Source organism: Salvelinus namaycush, chromosome 6 (genome assembly GCF_016432855.1).
Source record: "Salvelinus namaycush isolate Seneca chromosome 6, SaNama_1.0, whole genome shotgun sequence".
NCBI lineage: Eukaryota > Metazoa > Chordata > Actinopteri > Salmoniformes > Salmonidae > Salvelinus > Salvelinus namaycush.
In genome coordinates, this window is record NC_052312.1 from 1,820,043 (window position 1) to 1,839,952 (window position 19,910).

The 19,910-nt window shown below is 45.7% G+C and overlaps 1 protein-coding gene across 1 annotated transcript in view; it reads left to right on the forward strand.

Moving 5' to 3' along the window:
* LOC120049548 (glucosidase 2 subunit beta-like) overlaps positions 1 to 10,839 on the forward strand; it is a 316,045-nt gene extending 305,206 nt beyond the window's left edge. The window contains exon 15 of the mRNA XM_038995818.1: positions 10,223 to 10,839. Coding sequence (XP_038851746.1) covers positions 10,223 to 10,360 — 138 coding nt within the window. The 3' untranslated portion in view covers positions 10,361 to 10,839. The remainder of the gene's footprint in view (positions 1 to 10,222) is intronic.
* Positions 10,840 to 19,910: the final 9,071 nt, after the last annotated feature.

A 19,910-nucleotide genomic window follows, 5' to 3' on the forward strand; every position in this document is an offset into this window, starting at 1 on the left:
AATGTCTCCAGTCATTTCATACTCTCTCTCACAGAGTTCACAATGTCTCCAGTCATTTCATACTCTCTCTCTCTGAGTTCACAACGTCTCCAGTCATTTCATACTCTCTCTCTCACAGAGTTCACAATGTCTCCAGTCATTTCATACTCTCTCTCTCTCACAGAGTTCACAACGTCTCCAGTCATTTCATACTCTCTCTCTCTCACAGAGTTCACAACGTCTCCAGTCATTTCATACTCTCTCTCACACAGAGTTCACAATGTCTCCAGTCATTTCATACTCTCTCTCTCTGAGTTCACAACGTCTCCAGTCATTTCATACTCTCTCTCTCACAGAGTTCACAATGTCTCCAGTCATTTCATACTCTCTCTCACACAGAGTTCACAACGTCTCCAGTCATTTCATACTCTCTCTCTCACAGAGTTCACAATGTCTCCAGTCATTTCATACTCTCTCTCTCTCACAGAGTTCACAACGTCTCCAGTCATTTCATACTCTCTCTCTCACACAGAGTTCACAACGTCTCCAGTCATTTCATACTCTCTCTCTCTCACAGAGTTCACAATGTCTCCAGTCATTTCATACTCTCTCTCACAGAGTTCACAATGTCTCCAGTCATTTCATACTCTCTCTCACACAGAGTTCACAATGTCTCCAGTCATTTCATACTCTCTCTCTCTCACAGAGTTCACAATGTCTCCAGTCATTTCATACTCTCTCTCTCTCACAGAGTTCACAATGTTTCCAGTCAGTTCATACTCTCTCTCTCTCACAGAGTTCACAATGTCTCCAGTCATTTCATACTCTCTCTCACTGAGTTCACAACGTCTCCAGTCATTTCATACTCTCTCTCTCACAGAGTTCACAATGTCTCCAGTCATTTCATACTCTCTCTCTCTCACAGAGTTCACAATGTCTCCAGTCATTTCATACTCTCTCTCTCTCACAGAGTTCACAATGTTTCCAGTCATTTCATACTCTCTCTCTCTGAGTTCACAACATCTCCAGTCATTTCATACTCTCTCTCTCACAGAGTTCACAATGTCTCCAGTCATTTCATACTCTCTCTCTCTCACAGAGTTCACAACGTCTCCAGTCATTTCATACTCTCTCTCTCTCACAGAGTTCACAACGTCTCCAGTCATTTCATACTCTCTCTCACACAGAGTTCACAATGTCTCTAGTCATTTCATACTCTCTCTCTCTGAGTTCACAACGTCTCCAGTCATTTCATACTCTCTCTCTCACAGAGTTCACAATGTCTCCAGTCATTTCATACTCTCTCTCTCTCACAGAGTTCACAACGTCTACAGTCATTTCATACTCTCTCTCTCTCACAGAGTTCACAATGTCTCCAGTCATTTCATACTCTCTCTCACACAGAGTTCACAACGTCTCCAGTCATTTCATACTCTCTCTCTCTCTCACAGAGTTCACAACGTCTCCAGTCATTTCATACTCTCTCTCTCTGAGTTCACAACGTCTCCAGTCATTTCATACTCTCTCTCACACAGAGTTCACAACGTCTCCAGTCATTTCATACTCTCTCTCTCTCACACAGAGTTCACAATGTCTCCAGTCATTTCATACTCTCTCTCTCTGAGTTCACAACGTCTCCAGTCATTTCATACTCTCTCTCTCACAGAGTTCACAATGTCTCCAGTCATTTCATACTCTCTCTCTCTCACAGAGTTCACAACGTCTACAGTCATTTCATACTCTCTCTCTCACAGAGTTCACAATGTCTCCAGTCATTTCATACTCTCTCTCACACAGAGTTCACAATGTCTCCAGTCATTTCATACTCTCTCTCTCTCTCACAGAGTTCACAACGTCTACAGTCATTTCATACTCTCTCTCTCACACAGAGTTCACAATGTCTCCAGTCATTTCATACTCTCTCTCTCACAGAGTTCACAACGTCTCCAGTCATTTCATACTCTCTCTCTCACAGAGTTCACAACGTCTCCAGTCATTTCATACTCTCTCTCTCTCACAGAGTTCACAATGTCTCCAGTCATTTCATACTCTCTCACACAGAGTTCACAATGTCTCGTCTCTCACAGAATGTGTGCGCAGGAATTTGTTCAATTAAAAATGTAGCATGTTTAATCATCTCATTTTTTCAGCGTCCCCCCCAACCCCTTCAACAGTTTAAATGGTTTCCAATAATCTGTAAATATACGATCTTACCATCCAGAGGCCCTTTGAAAAGCCTCAATTGAATTCCTTTGATATGACTCCCTTTTCCAAACCATGCGCATACGGCATAAATGAAGTCTCCGCTAGAAGAAGTCGCCCCTCATTATATTTGAAATGCTGAAGCCGGCTTTGCTCTTTTACCTCGGTGAAAGAGGCTTCTCTACCCCTTAGCGGGAGAATGGTAATGTGGGCAGTGGACGGCATTGTTTCAATGCAGGATATGAAACTAATTCAAAGCCAAAGGGACCCGTGCGGTGTGCCTGTTAAAAAGACACTCCAACACTGAAAGGGTGAGTCGGACTTCGTGTTTATTAATTAGATTCAAAAGGCTAGGGCTAATATGTGTGTTATGAACCGTGGATTTGGTCTCTAACTGGAATATATTGTAGATTTACACTATAGCCTATATATATATATATATATATATAAATAGCCCCAATTCTGAACGTTTGTGAAATGGATGTGTGAAAAGGTATCTGGAAGCACTGAGCTAATTAGTACACCCCCTAGACAACACTTAGACAACACTTAGACAACCCCTAGACAACACTTAGACAACCCCTAGTACACCCCCTAGACAACCCCTAGACAACCCCTAGACAACCCCTAGTACACCCCCTAGACAACCCCTAGACAACCCCTAGACAACCCCTAATACAACCCCTAGACAACCCCTAGACAACCCCTAGTACACCCCCTAGTACACCCCCTAGACAACCCCTAATACAACCCCTAGACAACACTTAGACAACCCCTAGACAACACTTAGACACCCCCTAGTACACCCCCTAGACAACCCCTAGACAACCCCTAGTACACCCCCTAGACAACCCCTAGACAACCCCTAATACAACCCCTAGACAACACTTAGACAACCCCTAGACAACACTTAGACAACCCCTAGTACACCCCCTAGACAACCCCTAGTACACCCCCTAGACAACCTAGTACACCCCCTAGACAACCCCTAGTACACCCCCTAGACAACCCCTAGTACACCCCCTAGACAACCCCTAGTACACCCCCTAGACAACACTTAGACAACCCCTAGTACACCCCCTAGACAACCTAGTACACCCCCTAGACAACCCCTAGTATACCCCCTAGACAACCCCTAATACACCCCCTAGACAACACTTAGACAACCCCTAGTACACCCCCTGGACAACACTTAGACAACCCCTAGACAACACTTAGACAACCCCTAAACAACCCCTAGACGCCCCCTAGTACACCCCCTAGACAACCCCTAAACAACACTTAGACAACCCCTAAACAACCCCTAATACACCCCCTAGACAACACTTAGACAACCCCTAAACAACCCCTAGACAACACTTAGACACCCCCTAGACAACCCCTAAACAACCCCTAGACACCCCCTAGTACACCCCCTAGACAACCCCTAAACAACACTTAGACAACCCCTAAACAACCCCTAATACACCCCCTAGACAACACTTAGACAACCCCTAAACAACCCCTAGACACCCCCTAGACAACCCCTAAACAACACTTAGACAACCCCTAAACAACCCCTAGACAACCCCTAATACTCCCCCTAAACAACCCCTAGACACCCCCTAGACAACCCCTAGACAACCCCTAATACTCCCCCTAGACACCCCCTAATACAACCCCTAGTACACCCCCTAGACAACCCCTAGTACACCCCCTAGACAACCCCTAGTACACCCCCTAATACAACCCCTAGTACACCCCCTAGACAACACTTAGACAACCCCTAGTCAACCCCTAGACAACCCCTAGTACACCCCCTAGACAACCTAGTACACCCCCTAGACAACCCCTAGACAACCCCTAATACACCCCCTAGACACCCCCTAATACAACCCCTAGTACACCCCCTAGACAACCCCTAGTACACCCCCTAGACAACCCCTAGTACACCCCCTGGACAACACTTAGACAACCCCTAGACAACACTTAGACAACCCCTAGACAACTCCTAGTACACCCCCTAGACAACCTAGTACACCCCCTAGACAACCCCTAGACAACCCCTAATACACCCCCTAGACACCCCCTAATACAACCCCTAGTACACCCCCTAGACAACCCCTAGTACACCCCCTAGACAACCTAGTACACCCCCTAGACAACCCCTAGACAACCCCTAGTACACCCCCTAGACAACCTAGTACACCCCCTAGACAACCCCTAGACAACCCCTAGTACACCCCCTAGACAACCCCTAGTACACCCCCTAGACAACCCCTAGTACACCCCCTAGACAACCCCTAGACAACCCCTAGTACACCCCCTAGACAACCCCTAGTACACCCCCTAGACAACCTAGTACACCCCCTAGACAACCCCTAGTACACCCCCTAGACAACCTAGTACACCCCCTAGACAACCCCTAGTACACCCCCTAGACAACCTAGTACACCCCCTAGACAACCCCTAGTACACCCCCTAGTACACCCCCTAGACAACCCCTAGACAACCCCTAGACAACCCCTAGTACACCCCCTAGACAACCCCTAGTACACCCCCTAGACACCCCCTAGACAACCCCTAGACAACCCCTAGACAACCCCTAGTACACCCCCTAGACAACCCCTAGACAACCTAGTACACCCCCTAGACAACCCCTAGACAACCCCTAGACAACACTTAGACAACCCCTAGTCAACCCCTAGACAACCCCTAGTACACCCCCTAGACAACCTAGTACACCCCCTAGACAACCCCTAGACAACCCCTAATACACCCCCTAGACACCCCCTAATACAACCCCTAGTACACCCCCTAGACAACCCCTAGTACACCCCCTAGACAACCCCTAGTACACCCCCTGGACAACACTTAGACAACCCCTAGACAACACTTAGACAACCCCTAGACAACTCCTAGTACACCCCCTAGACAACCTAGTACACCCCCTAGACAACCCCTAGACAACCCCTAATACACCCCCTAGACACCCCCTAATACAACCCTTAGTACACCCCCTAGACAACCCCTAGTACACCCCCCTAGACAACCCCTAGTACACCCCCTGGACAACACTTAGACAACCCCTAGACAACACTTAGACAACCCCTAGTCAACCCCTAGACAACCCCTAGTACACCCCCTAGACAACCTAGTACACCCCCTAGACAACCCCTAGTACACCCCCTGGAAAATACTTAGACAACCCCTAGACAACACTTAGACAACCCCTAGTCAACCCCTAGACAACCCCTAGTACACCCCCTAGACAACCTAGTACACCCCCTAGACAACCCCTAGACAACCCCTAGTACACCCCCTAGACAACCCCTAGACAACCCCTAGTACAACCCCTAGACAACACTTAGACAACCCCTAGTACACCCCCTAGACAACCCCTAGTACACCCCCTAGACAACCCCTAGTACACCCCCTAGACAACCCCTAGACAACCCCTAGTACACCCCCTAGACAACCCCTAGTACACCCCCTAGACAACCTAGTACACCCCCTAGACAACCCCTAGTACACCCCCTAGACAACCTAGTACACCCCCTAGACAACCCCTAGTACACCCCCTAGACAACCTAGTACACCCCCTAGACAACCCCTAGTACACCCCCTAGTACACCCCCTAGACAACCCCTAGACAACCCCTAGACAACCCCTAGTACACCCCCTAGACAACCCCTAGTACACCCCCTAGACACCCCCTAGACAACCCCTAGACAACCCCTAGACAACCCCTAGTACACCCCCTAGACAACCCCTAGACAACCTAGTACACCCCCTAGACAACCCCTAGACAACCCCTAGACAACCCCTAGACAACCCCTAGTACACCCCCTAGACAACCCCTAGTACACCCCCTAGACAACCCCTAGACAACCCCTAGACAACCCCTAGTACACCCCCTAGACAACCCCTAGACAACCTAGTACACCCCCTAGACAACCCCTAGACAACCTAGTACACCCCCTAGACAACCCCTAGTACACCCCCTAGACAACCTAGTACACCCCCTAGACAACCCCTAGACAACCCCTAATACAACCCCTAGTACACCCCCTAGACACCCCCTAATACAACCCCTAGTACACCCCCTAGACAACCCCTAGTACACCCCCTAGACAACCCCTAGTACACCCCCTGGACAACATTTAGACAACCCCTAGACAACACTTAGACAACCCCTAGACAACCCCTAGTACACCCCCTAGACAACCTAGTACACCCCCTAGACAACCCCTAGACAACCCCTAATACACCCCCTAGACACCCCCTAATACAACCCCTAGTACACCCCCTAGACAACCCCTAGTACACCCCCTAGACAACCCCTAGTACACCCCCTGGACAACACTTAGACAACCCCTAGACAACACTTAGACAACCCCTAGTCAACCCCTAGACAACCCCTAGTACACCCCCTAGACAACCTAGTACACCCCCTAGACAACCCCTAGTACACCCCCTGGACAACACTTAGACAACCCCTAGACAACACTTAGACAACCCCTAGTCAACCCCTAGACAACCCCTAGTACACCCCCTAGACAACCTAGTACACCCCCTAGACAACCCCTAGACAACCCCTAGTACACCCCCTAGACAACCCCTAGACAACCCCTAGTACAACCCCTAGACAACACTTAGACAACCCCTAGTACACCCCCTAGACAATCCCTAGTACACCCCCTAGACAACCCCTAGTACACCCCCTAGACAACCCCTAGACAACCCCTAGACAACCCCTAGACAACCCCTAGACAACCCCTAGTACACCCCCTAGACAACCCCTAGTACACCCCCTAGACAACCCCTAGTACACCCCCTAGACAACCTAGTACACCCCCTAGACAACCCCTAGTACACCCCCTAGACAACCTAGTACACCCCCTAGACAACCCCTAGACCACCCCCTAGACAACCCCTAGACAACCCCTAGACAACCCCTAGACAACCCCTAGTACACCCCCTAGACAACCCCTAGTACACCCCCTAGACAACCCCTAGACAACCCCTAGACAACCCCTAGTACACCCCCTAGACAACCCCTAGACAACCTAGTACACCCCCTAGACAACCCCTAGACAACCCCTAGACAACCCCTAGTACACCCCCTAGACAACCCCTAGACAACCCCTAGACAACCTAGTACACCCCCTAGACAACCCCTAGACAACCCCTAGACAACCCCTAGACAACCTAGTACACCCCCTAGACAACCCCTAGACAACCCCTAGACAACCCCTAGACAACCTAGTACACCCCCTAGACAACCCCTAGACAACCCCTAGACAACCCCTAGACAACCTAGTACACCCCCTAGACAACCCCTAGACAACCCCTAGTACAACCCCTAGACAACACTTAGACAACCCCTAGTACACCCCCTAGACAATCCCTAGTACACCCCCTAGACAACCCCTAGTACACCCCCTAGACAACCCCTAGACAACCCCTAGACAACCCCTAGACAACCCCTAGACAACCCCTAGTACACCCCCTAGACAACCCCTAGTACACCCCCTAGACAACCCCTAGTACACCCCCTAGACAACCTAGTACACCCCCTAGACAACCCCTAGTACACCCCCTAGACAACCTAGTACACCCCCTAGACAACCCCTAGACCACCCCCTAGACAACCCCTAGACAACCCCTAGACAACCCCTAGACAACCCCTAGTACACCCCCTAGACAACCCCTAGTACACCCCCTAGACAACCCCTAGACAACCCCTAGACAACCCCTAGTACACCCCCTAGACAACCCCTAGACAACCTAGTACACCCCCTAGACAACCCCTAGACAACCCCTAGACAACCCCTAGTACACCCCCTAGACAACCCCTAGACAACCCCTAGACAACCCCTAGACAACCTAGTACACCCCCTAGACAACCCCTAGACAACCCCTAGACAACCCCTAGACAACCTAGTACACCCCCTAGACAACCCCTAGACAACCCCTAGACAACCCCTAGACAACCTAGTACACCCCCTAGACAACCCCTAGACAACCCCTAGACAACCCCTAGACAACCTAGTACACCCCCTAGACAACCCCTAGACAACCCCTAGACAACCCCTAGACAACCTAGTACACCCCCTAGACAACCCCTAGACAACCCCTAGACAACCCCTAGACAACCTAGTACACCCCCTAGACAACCCCTAGTACACCCCCTAGACAACCCCTAGACAACCTAGTACACCCCCTAGACAACCCCTAGACAACCCCTAGACAACCCCTAGACAACCTAGTACAACCCCTAGACAACCCCTAGACAACCCTAGACAACCCCTAGACAACCTAGTACACCCCCTAGACAACCCCTAGACAACCCCTAGACAACCCCTAGACAACCTAGTACACCCCCTAGACAACCCCTAGACAACCCCTAGACAACCCCTAGACAACCTAGTACACCCCCTAGACAACCCCTAGACAACCCCTAGACAACCCCTAGACAACCTAGTACAACCCCTAGACAACCCCTAGACAACCCCTAGACAACCCCTAGACAACCTAGTACACCCCCTAGACAACCCCTAGTACACCCCCTAGACAACCTCTTCCAGTATTATAGACACTATGTCCTGGGATTTACTATGGTCTTCTATGTAGAAGAACCCCTTACAGTATTATAGACACTATGACCTGGGATTTACTATGATCTTCTATGTAGATTAACCCTTACAGTATTATAGACACTATGACCTGGGATTTACTATGGTCTTCTATGTAGATTAACCCTTACAGTATTATAGACACTATGACCTGGGATTTACTATGGTCTTCTATGTATAAGAAGCCCTTACAGTATTATAGACACTATGACCTGGGATTTACTATGGTCTTCTATGTAGATTAACCCTTACAGTATTATAGACACTATGACCTGGGATTTACTATGGTCTTCTATGTAGATTAACCCTTACAGTATTATAGACACTATGACCTGGGATTTACTATGGTCTTCTATGTATAAGAAGCCCTTACAGTATTATAGACACTATGACCTGGGATTTACTATGGTCTTCTATGTAGAAGAACCCCTTCCAGTATTATAGACACTATGCCCTGGGAAGAACCCCTTCCATGAATAACTCTTCTGTAGCTTGTGAGGTCATAGAACGTGTCCGTGAAAGTCTCTGCTTTTCTTAGATGGTTTTTAATAGTGTGTAGCTCAAACCGTTCAGACTCTACGGGTGTTTTTGTTTTTAATTCCCCCCCCCCCCGTTTGTTTCACAAATACCACTCTAGCGCCCCCCCCTCCCCCTGTTACTGTAGACTAATGCAGAGGAAAATAGACGAATCCAACGGTACGACTCTGTAGTCTGTAGCTCAAACACACAATGTATAAAAGAGGTTAGAAGTCCTAAATCACTATGGCGTGACGGTGGGTCAGTAATGAAACCTATCGCGAGCAAAACATTAGTACTGTCATTTACTATGGTACATTTCAGAAACTACAACATGGACACACTGTTGACACCTAGTCTATGGTGTCATGGAAGGTTCTGCCTCGTGTGGTAGGTTTTGTGGGTTTTGACACTCTTATGTAGGTGTAATAACCAGTTATAAAATAACACAATACATGTTACAACAGGTGTTAATATATGGGTCATGACAGTGTTATGACCATGTTATAACAGGCTATGTCAGCTGTTATGGGATATTATGGTGTGGTTATGACCGTGTCGTAACGTGTTATGACGCTGGGTGTCGAGTAAAGTGTTACCGTAATTTGTGTGTGTTGTCGAAATAAATAATTCTGAACTGCAATTTAAGTGTTGGGCCTAATTTGATCATTAGTTCCTCTTATTCTACCACAGTATCACAACAGTAATTCTATAACAACAACTACAAATAAAGAGACACAAATGTAATGCTTCTTAAAATACACAGCAGCAATGCCACGTATCCGGTGCTTCTCCTGTGGCGTCCGCACAGTCCTTTACGAGAGGCACACGACAAGCCTCTTGACTCAATGTCTCTCTTCTATTCACTTCTTCTCCGTGACTATCTGCCTCCTCGTTTGTTTTTCTAGGTCATGTTGATATGTGGGACAGAGACAGCCTTGAGATCGGTAAAGGAGCCCAGCAAATGCCAGTACGTCATGGAGCTTCAGACTCCCGTGTCCTGTCAGCCGGCGCTGAGGCAGCGGGGCATACACAGTGAACTTTGACCCCCAGGGACCAAGGGAGGGGAGCCATGCAGCCCCCATGCCGCTGGTGACAGACTTGTTCCGGGGCCACTCGGGGCCCCCAGTGTCCTCTGCCTTTGTGTCAGAACACATATCGCAATAATTGCTGTAGCTTATAATATGTTGTTGTCTTGTTACCATGGTGTTTTTGTTCCTCCTGACTGTCACGCTGTTCATTTCCATTGTGTTTCGTTGAGCTTTGTGGATTGAGGAGTTGAAGGAGTCTTTTCATGTAAAATGTTGTTCTAGAAATGTAGACATTTTAATTACACTTGCTGTATGTGTTAGGTTTTACGCTTTGCAATACGCTTCTCTGTGTCATTCCTGTTAAAACAATTATAATCACAGTAGTTTCCAAACACTATCTAATGACAGATTGACTTAATGCTATGATTTTTGTAACAAAGAAATGACTCTGATTTGAATGAAAATATTTTCAAATATTATCATCGGTTACAACACTATTTTTGCAAGAGTATTTGCACAAAAACAACACAACATACTGTATGACAACAAAATATACAGTACCAGTCAAAAGTTTGGACACACCTACTCATTAGACATTAAAACTATGAAATAACACATATGGTATCATGTAGTAACCAAAAAATTGTTAAACAAATCAAAATATATTTTAGATTCTTCAAAGTAGCCACCCTTTGCCTTGATCTTTGGCATTCTCTCAACCAGTTACATGAGGTAGTCACCTGGAATGCATTTCAATTAACAGGTGTGCCTTGTTAAAAAGTTAATTTGTGGAATTTCTTTCCTTGTTAATGCGTTTGAGCCAATCAGTTGTGTTGTGACAAGGTAGGGGGGTATACAGAAGATAGCTCTATTTAGTAAAAGACCAAGTCCATATTATGGCAAGATCAGCTCAAATAAGCAAAGAGAAACGACAGTCCGTCAATACGGAATATTTCAATAACTTTCTTCAAATGCACTCGCAAAAACAACCAAGCACTATGATGAAACGGGCTCTCATGAGAACCACCACAGGAATGGAAGACCGAGAGTTACCTCTGCTGCAGAGGATAAGTTCATTAGAGTTAACTGCACCTCAGATTGCAGCCTTATTAAATGCTTCACAGAGTTCAAGTAACAGACACATCTCAACTGTTCAGAGGAGACTGCATGAATCAGGCCTTCATGGTCGAATTGCTGCAAAGAAACCACTACTAAAGGAAACAAATAAGAACAAGAGACTTGCTTGGGCCAAGAAACACAATGGACATTAGACCAGTGGAAATCTTTTTATTTTATTTTACCTTTATTTAACCAGGTAGGCTAGTTGAGAACAAGTTCTCATTTACAACTGCAACCTGGCCAAGATAAAGCAAAGCAGTGCGACAAAAACAACAACACAGAGTTACACATAAACAAACGTACAGTCAATAACACAATAGAAAAAAAGAAAGTCTATATACAGTGTGTGCAAATGGCGTGGGGAGGTAAGGCAATAAATAGGCCATAGTAGCGAGGTAATTACAATTTAGATTCTTTGGTCTGATGAGTTCAAATTTGAGATTTTTGGTTCCAACCGCCGTGTCTTTGTGAGACTCAGACTAGGTGAACGGATGATCTCCGCATGTGTGGTTCCTACCATGAAGCATGGAGGAGGAGGTGTGATGGTGTGCGGGTGCTTTGCTGGTGACACTGATTTATTTAGAATTCTTGGCACACATAACCAGCATGACTACCACAGCATTCTGCAGTGATACGCCATCCCATCTGGTTTGCGCTTAGTGAGACTATAATTTGTTTTGCAACAGGACAATGACCCTAAACACACCTCCAGGCTGTGTAAGGGTTCGTTTTTTTTGCGGGGGGGGTTACTACATGAATCCATATGTGTTATTTCATAGTTTTGATGTATTCACTATTATTCTACAATGTAGAAAATAGTTAAGATAAAGAAAAACCCTTGAATGAGTAGGTGTGTCCAAACTTGTGACTTGTACTGTATAACACCACAACATATAACACAACAAATACAAATCAAATCTTATTGGTCACATACACGTGATTAGCAGAGGTTATTGCGAGTGTAGCGAAATGCTTGTGCTTCTAGCTCTGAAAGTGCAGTAATATCAAACAATGCACACAACATACACACAAATATAGTATGAATGAATTAAGACTATATACATATGGATGAGCCATGTCAGACGGAACGGGCTAAGATACAGTACTGTAGAATAGTATAGAAAACAGTATATACACATATGAGATGAGTAATGCAAGATATGTAAACATTATTAAGTGAATGAGATACCGTAGAATAGGGTAGAAAACAGTATATACATATGAGGTGGGTAATGCTAGATATGTAAACATTATTAAAGTGACTAGTGTTCCATTCCTTAAAGTGGCCAGTGATTTCTAGTCGGTGCCTGTAGGCAGGAGCCTCTAATGTGTTAGTGATGGCTGTTTTTCAGTCTCTTGCGCCCGGCTTTGATGCACCTCTACTGACCTCGCCTTCTGGATGATAGCGGGGTGAACAGGCAGTGGCTCGGGTGGTTGATGTCCTTGATGATCTTTTTGGCCTTTCTGTGACATCGGGTGGTGTAGGTGTCTTGGAGGGTGGGTAGTTTGCCCCCAGTAATGTGTTGGGCAGACCGTACCACCCTTTAGAGAGCCTTGCGGTTGTGGGAGGTGCAGTTGCCGTACCAGGCGGTGATACAGCCCAACAGGATGCTCTGGATTATGCATCTGTAAAAGTTTGTGAGAGTTTTAGGTGACAAGCCACATTTCTTTAGCCTCCTGAGGTTGAAGAGGCTCTGTTGCGCCTTCTTGACCACACCATCTGTGTGGGTGGTCCATTTCAGTTTGTCAGTGATGTGTACGCCAAGGAACTTGAAGCTTTCCACCTTCTCCACTGCGGTCCCGTCTATGTAGATAGGGGGGTGCACCCTCTGCTGTTTGCCGGAGTCCTCTTCTCCCTATTAAGGCCCTGCCGGAGGCCTCTCCTCCCTATTAAGGCCCTGCCGGAGGCCTCTCCTCCCTATTAAGGCCCTGCCGGAGGCCTCTCCTCCCTATTAAGGCCCTGCCGGAGGCCTCTCCTCCCTATTAAGGCCCTGCCGGAGGCCTCTCCTCCCTATTAAGGCTCTGCCGGAGGCCTCTTCTCCCTATTAAGGCCCTGCCGGAGGCCTCTTCCCCCTATTAAGGCCCTGCCGGAGTCCTCTTCTCCCTATTAAGGCCCTGCCGGAGGCCTCTTCTCCCTATTAAGGCCCTGCCGGAGGCCTCTTCTCCCTATTAAGGCCCTGCCGGAGGCCTCTTCCCCCTATTAAGGCCCTGCCGGAGGCCTCTCCTCCCTATTAAGGCCCTGCCGGAGGCCTCTCCTCCCTATTAAGGCCCTGCCGGAGGCCTCTCCTCCCTATTAAGGCCCTGCCGGAGGCCTCTTCCCCCTATTAAGGCCCTGCCGGAGGCCTCTCCTCCCTATTAAGGCCCTGCCGGAGGCCTCTTCTCCCTATTAAGGCCCTGCTGGAGGCCTCTCCTCCCTATTAAGGCCCTGCCGGAGGCCTCTTCCCCCTATTAAGGCCCTGCCGGAGGCCTCTTCCCCCTATTAAGGCCCTGCCGGAGGCCTCTCCTCCCTATTAAGGCCCTGCCGGAGGCCTCTCCTCCCTATTAAGGCCCTGCCGGAGGCCTCTCCTCCCTATTAAGGCCCTGCCGGAGGCCTCTTCCCCCTATTAAGGCCCTGCCGGAGGCCTCTCCTCCCTATTAAGGCCCTGCCGGAGGCCTCTTCTCCCTATTAAGGCCCTGCTGGAGGCCTCTCCTCCCTATTAAGGCCCTGCCGGAGGCCTCTTCCCCCTATTAAGGCCCTGCCGGAGGCCTCTTCCCCCTATTAAGGCCCTGCCGGAGTCCTCTTCTCCCTATTAAGGCCCTGCCGGAGGCCTCTTCTCCCTATTAAGGCCCTGCCGGAGGCCTCTTCTCCCTATTAAGGCCCTGCCGGAGGCCTCTTCTCCCTATTAAGGCCCTGCCGGAGGCCTCTTCTCCCTATTAAGGCCCTGCTGGAGGCCTCTTTTCCCTATTAAGTGTTGGGTTAGTCAACTGTCAGGTTGTCCAGCATCAATGTCCTGGTGAGACCTGGTAGCAAGGCAATGGCCTCAGGCCCTGTATCCATAGAGACTGATACTCATACTTAACTAGATTCAGCTCCCATGCAGGCCTCTGTTTGATGGGAAATCCCTGTCTCGCATTTCGCCTCCAGTTTGCAGGATAATTGTCAGTTTTGTGCTTAGGGATAGAGTGAGTGGGAGGAAGGTGTTTGCGCTCGAACGGAAAACTCTGACATTTAGAAGCGAGGATAAGGGGAACTGCCATGATCTGAGAGGTGTTGTGGTTCACTGTCACGGTCATTTGTGTACTAGACTTAATTTATCAAATCTATTGCCAAATAGGAAGCTACTATTCTGCAGGTGGTAGAAAATATGGTGGTGTCCCTGAAGGACACGTCAGGTAACATAACACTTACCAAGCTTTAATAAACAACGTCAGGTAACATAACACTTACCAAGCTTTAATAAACAACGTCAGGTAACATAACACTTACCAAGCTTTAATAAACAACGTCAGGTAACATAACACTTACCAAGCTTTAATAAACAACGTCAGGTAACATAACACTTACCAAGCTTTAATAAACAAACACTTCACCAAGCTTTAATAAACAACGTCAGGTAACATAACACTTACCAAGCTTTAATAAACAACGTCAGGTAACATAACACTTACCAAGCTTTAATAAACAACGTCAGGTAACATAACACTAACCAAGCTTTAATAAACAACGTCAGGTAACATAACACTTACCAAGCTTTAATAAACAACGTCAGGTAACATAACACTATACCAAGCTTTAATAAACAACGTCGGTAACATAACACTTACCAAGCTTTAATAAACAACGTCAGGTAACATAACACTTACCAAGCTTAATAAACAACGTCAGGTAACATAACACTGACCAAGCTTTAATAAACAACGTCAGGTAACATAACACTGACCAAGCTTTAATAACAACGTCAGGTAACATAACACTTACCAAGCTTAATAAACAACGTCAGGTAACATAACACCTACCAAGCTTTAATAAACAACGTCAGGTAACATAACACTTACAAGCTTAATAAACAACGTCAGTAACATAACACTTACCAAGCTTTAATAAACAACGTCAGGTAACATAACACTTACCAAGCTTTAATAAACAACGTCAGGTAACATAACACTTACCAAGCTTTAATAAACAACGTCAGGTAACATAACACTTACCAAGCTTTAATAAACAACGTCAGGTAACATAACACTGACCAAGCTTTAATAAACAACGTCAGGTAACATAACACTTACCAAGCTTTAATAAACAACGTCAGGTAACATAACACTTACCAAGCATTAATAAACAACGTCAGGTAACATAACACTTACCAAGCTTTAATAAACAACGTCAGGTAACATAACACTTACCAAGCTTTAATAAACAACGTCAGGTAACATAACACTTACCAAGCTTTAATAAACAACGTCAGGTAACATAACACTTACCAAGCTTTAATAAACAACGGTCAGGTAACATAACACTGACCAAGCTTTAATAAACAACGTCAGGTAACATAACACTTACCAAGCTTTAATAAACAACGTCAGGTAACATAACACTTACCAAGCATTAATAAACAACGTCAGGTAACACTTACCAAGCTTTAATAAACAACGTCAGGTAACATAACACTTACCAAGCATTAATAAACAACGTCAGGTAACATAACACTGACCAAGCATTAATAAACAACGTCAGGTAACATAACACTTACCAAGCTTTAATAAACAACGTCAGGTAACCTAACACTTACCAAGCTTTAATAAACAACGTCAGGTAACATAACACTTACCAAGCTTTAATAACAACGTCAGGTAACATAACACTTACCAAGCTTTAATAAAACAACGTCAGGTAACATAACACTTACCAAGCATTAATAAACAACGTCATGTAAATAACACTTACCACGCTGTAATTAAACAACGTAGGTAACATAACACTGACCAAGCTTTAATAAACTACCATAAACAACGTCAGGTAACATAACACTTACCAAGCTTTAATAAACAACGTCAGGTAACATAACACTTACCAAGCTTAATAAACAACGTCAGGTAACATAACACTTTACCAAGCTTTAATAAAACAACGTCAGGTAACATAACACTTACCAAGCTTTAATAAACAACGTCAGGTACATAACACTTACCAAGCTTTAATAAACAACGTCAGGTAACAACTTACCAAGCTTTAATAAACAACGTCAGGTAACATAACACTTACCAAGCTTTAATAAACAACGTCAGGTACATAACACTTACCAAGCTTAATAAACAACGTCAGGTAACATAACACTTACCAAGCTTTAATAAACAACGTCAGGTAACATAACACTTACCAAGCTTTTAATAAACAACGTCAGGTAACATAACACTTACAAGCTTTAATAAACAACGTCAGGTAACATAACACTTACCAAGCTTTAATAAACAACGTCAGGTAACATAACACTTACCAAGCTTTAATAAACAACGTCAGGTAACATAACACTTACCAAGCTTTAATAAACAACGTCAGGTAACATAACACTTACCCAAGCTTTAATAAACAACGTCAGGTAACATAACACTTACCAAGCTTTAATAACCAACGTCAGGTAACATAACACTTACCAAGCTTTAATAAACAACGTCAGGTAACATAACACTTACCAAGCTTAATAAACAACGTCAGGTAACATAACACTTACCAAGCTTTAATAAACAACGTCAGGTAACATAAACTACCAAGCTTTAATAAACACGTCAGGTAACATAACTTACCAAGCTTTATAAACAACGTCAGGTAACATAACACTTACCAAGCTTAATAAACAACGTCAGGTAACATAACACTACCAAGCTTTAATAAACAAAGTCAGGTAACAGAACACTTACCAAGCTTAATAATACAACGTCAGGTAACATAACACTTACCAAGCTTTAATAAACAACGTCAGGTAACATAACACTTACCAAGCTTTAATAAACAACGTCAGGTAACACTTACCAAGCTTTAATAAACAACATCAGGTAACACTTACCAAGTATTAATAAACAACGTCAGGTAACATAACACTTACCAAGTATTAATAAACAACGTCAGGTAACATAACACTTACCAAGCTTTAATAAACAACGTCAGGTAACATAACACTTACCAAGCTTTAATAAACAACGTTCAGGGTAACATAACACTTACCAAGCTTAATAACAACGTCAGGTAACATAACACTTACCAAGCTTTAATAAACAACGTCAGGTAACATAACACTTACCAAGCTTTAATAAACAACGTCAGGTAACATAACACTTACCAAGCTGTAAGAAACAACGTCAGGTAACTAACACTTACAAAGCTTTAATGAAACAACGGTCAGGGAACAGAACACTTACCAGCTTTATACACGTCAGGTAACACTTACCAAGGCTTAATAACAACGTCAGGGTACCATGAACACTTACCAAGCTCTTAATAAACAACGTCAGGTAACATAACACTTACCAAGCTCTTAATAAACAACGTCAGGTAACATAACACTGGGGACCAAAGCTTTACTAAACAACGTCAGGTAACATAACACTTACCCAAGCTTTAATAAACTGTCTCTCTCCTAGCAAGAACAGATACTGTTGAACTAGTTTCTGTCTCTCTCAAACCAAGAACAGATACGGTGAACTACGTTTCTGTCTCTCTCCTAACCAAGAACATAGCCTGTGAACTAGTTCCGCTGATTCTCCTAAGCAAGAACAGGTACTGTTGAACTAGTTTCTGTCTCTCTCCTTAGCAAGAACAGATACTGTTGAACTAGTTTCTGTCTCTCTCCTAACCAAGAACAGATACTGTTGAACTAGTTTCTGTCTCTCTCCTAACCAAGAACAGATACTGTTGAACTAGTTTCTGTCTCTCTCCTAACCAAGAACAGATACTGTTGAACTAGTTTCAACAGAGCTGAGTAGGGCATTTAATGCAATGTGAACCTTTGTGCAGGGTAGCCTAGTGGTTAGAGCTTGGGCCAGTAACCAAAGGTGTGCCAGATCGAATCGAAGCTGACAAGGTAAAAAATCTGTCCTTTGCCGCTGAACAAGGCAGTTAACCCACTGTTCCTAGGCCGTCATTGTAAATAAGAATTTTTCTTAACTGACTTTCCCAGTCAACACACAAACATGCCCATGCTTTGACTGTGGAAAGACTTCCTATCCTTCCCCTTCATGTGCTGACTGGAGGTGTGCTTCGGTCCCACTGAACCCTCCATGGCTTGGTCCCACTAAACCCTCCACGGCTTGGTCCCACTAAACCCTCCATGGCTTCGGTCCCACTAAACCCTCCACGGCTTGGTCCCACTGAACTCTCCATGGCTTCGGTCCCACTAAACCCTCCACGGCTTGGTCCCACTGAACTCTCCATGGCTTCGGTCCCACTAAACCCTCCACGGCTTGGTCCCACTAAACCCTCCACGACTTGGTCCCACTGAACCCTCCACGGCTTGGTCCCACTAAACCCTCCACGGCTTGGTCCCACTAAACCCTCTACAGCTTCGGTCCCACTGAACCCTCCACGGCTTGGTCCCACTAAACCCTCCACGGCTTGGTCCCACTAAACCCTCCACGGCTTGGTCCCTGAACCCTCCCGCTTGGTCCCACTAACCCTCCACGGCTTGGTCCCACTAAACCCTCCACGGCTTGGTCCCACTAAACCCTCCACGGCTTGGTCCCACTAAACCCTCCACGGCTTGGTCCCACTAAACCCTCCACGGCTTGCACGGCGCAGCTCCTTACTGGAAATTGAAAAACTGGGAATTAAATGGATGGTACTGACACACCCATTGTTGTATGTATTTGTAAATGAAGCCTGTCATTTGGACTTTAATGATAATTACCTGTTGAGATGAATTGTCACCATGCAGTAGGTTCTCGCTCCGTACCTTTTCTAGTGTGACATTTATCCTCGTTGTTTCTAGAGAACCTTCCAAAAGCTTTTGTATGGAAATGCTGTGATATAAACTTTTCCCCAGCTGCCAATGTATTAGTGGCATCTGCAATATCCAAAGTAGTGTTGCCCTTGACATTTTCTATGTGATTGGCAGTTGTCTGTGTCAAGTTTTATGCTGACATTAAATTGGGCATCTGTTGCACAATTTGTATCCCCAGTTGTACATGAGAAATGTATATGTATGTACAACGATAACATCTCCCTCCCAAGAGGATGAAAAACATTGACATTCCTTCTGGTTCGTTAAAATAGATTCCATTGTTGACATGGACAAACTCAGTTTTGTTTTCATGTCAATTCAATGGATGGATACGTTGAGCTGGATTTGTTGGTGGATCAAGAAGCAAAATAATAAGGAGTCGATGTCGCCAAAGTTTAGTGGTGTAGCACGATAACATTTACTGCCAATTTCCCTGTGTTCGCAGAGACCGCAAGTGTTATGTTTACCTGAGCGTT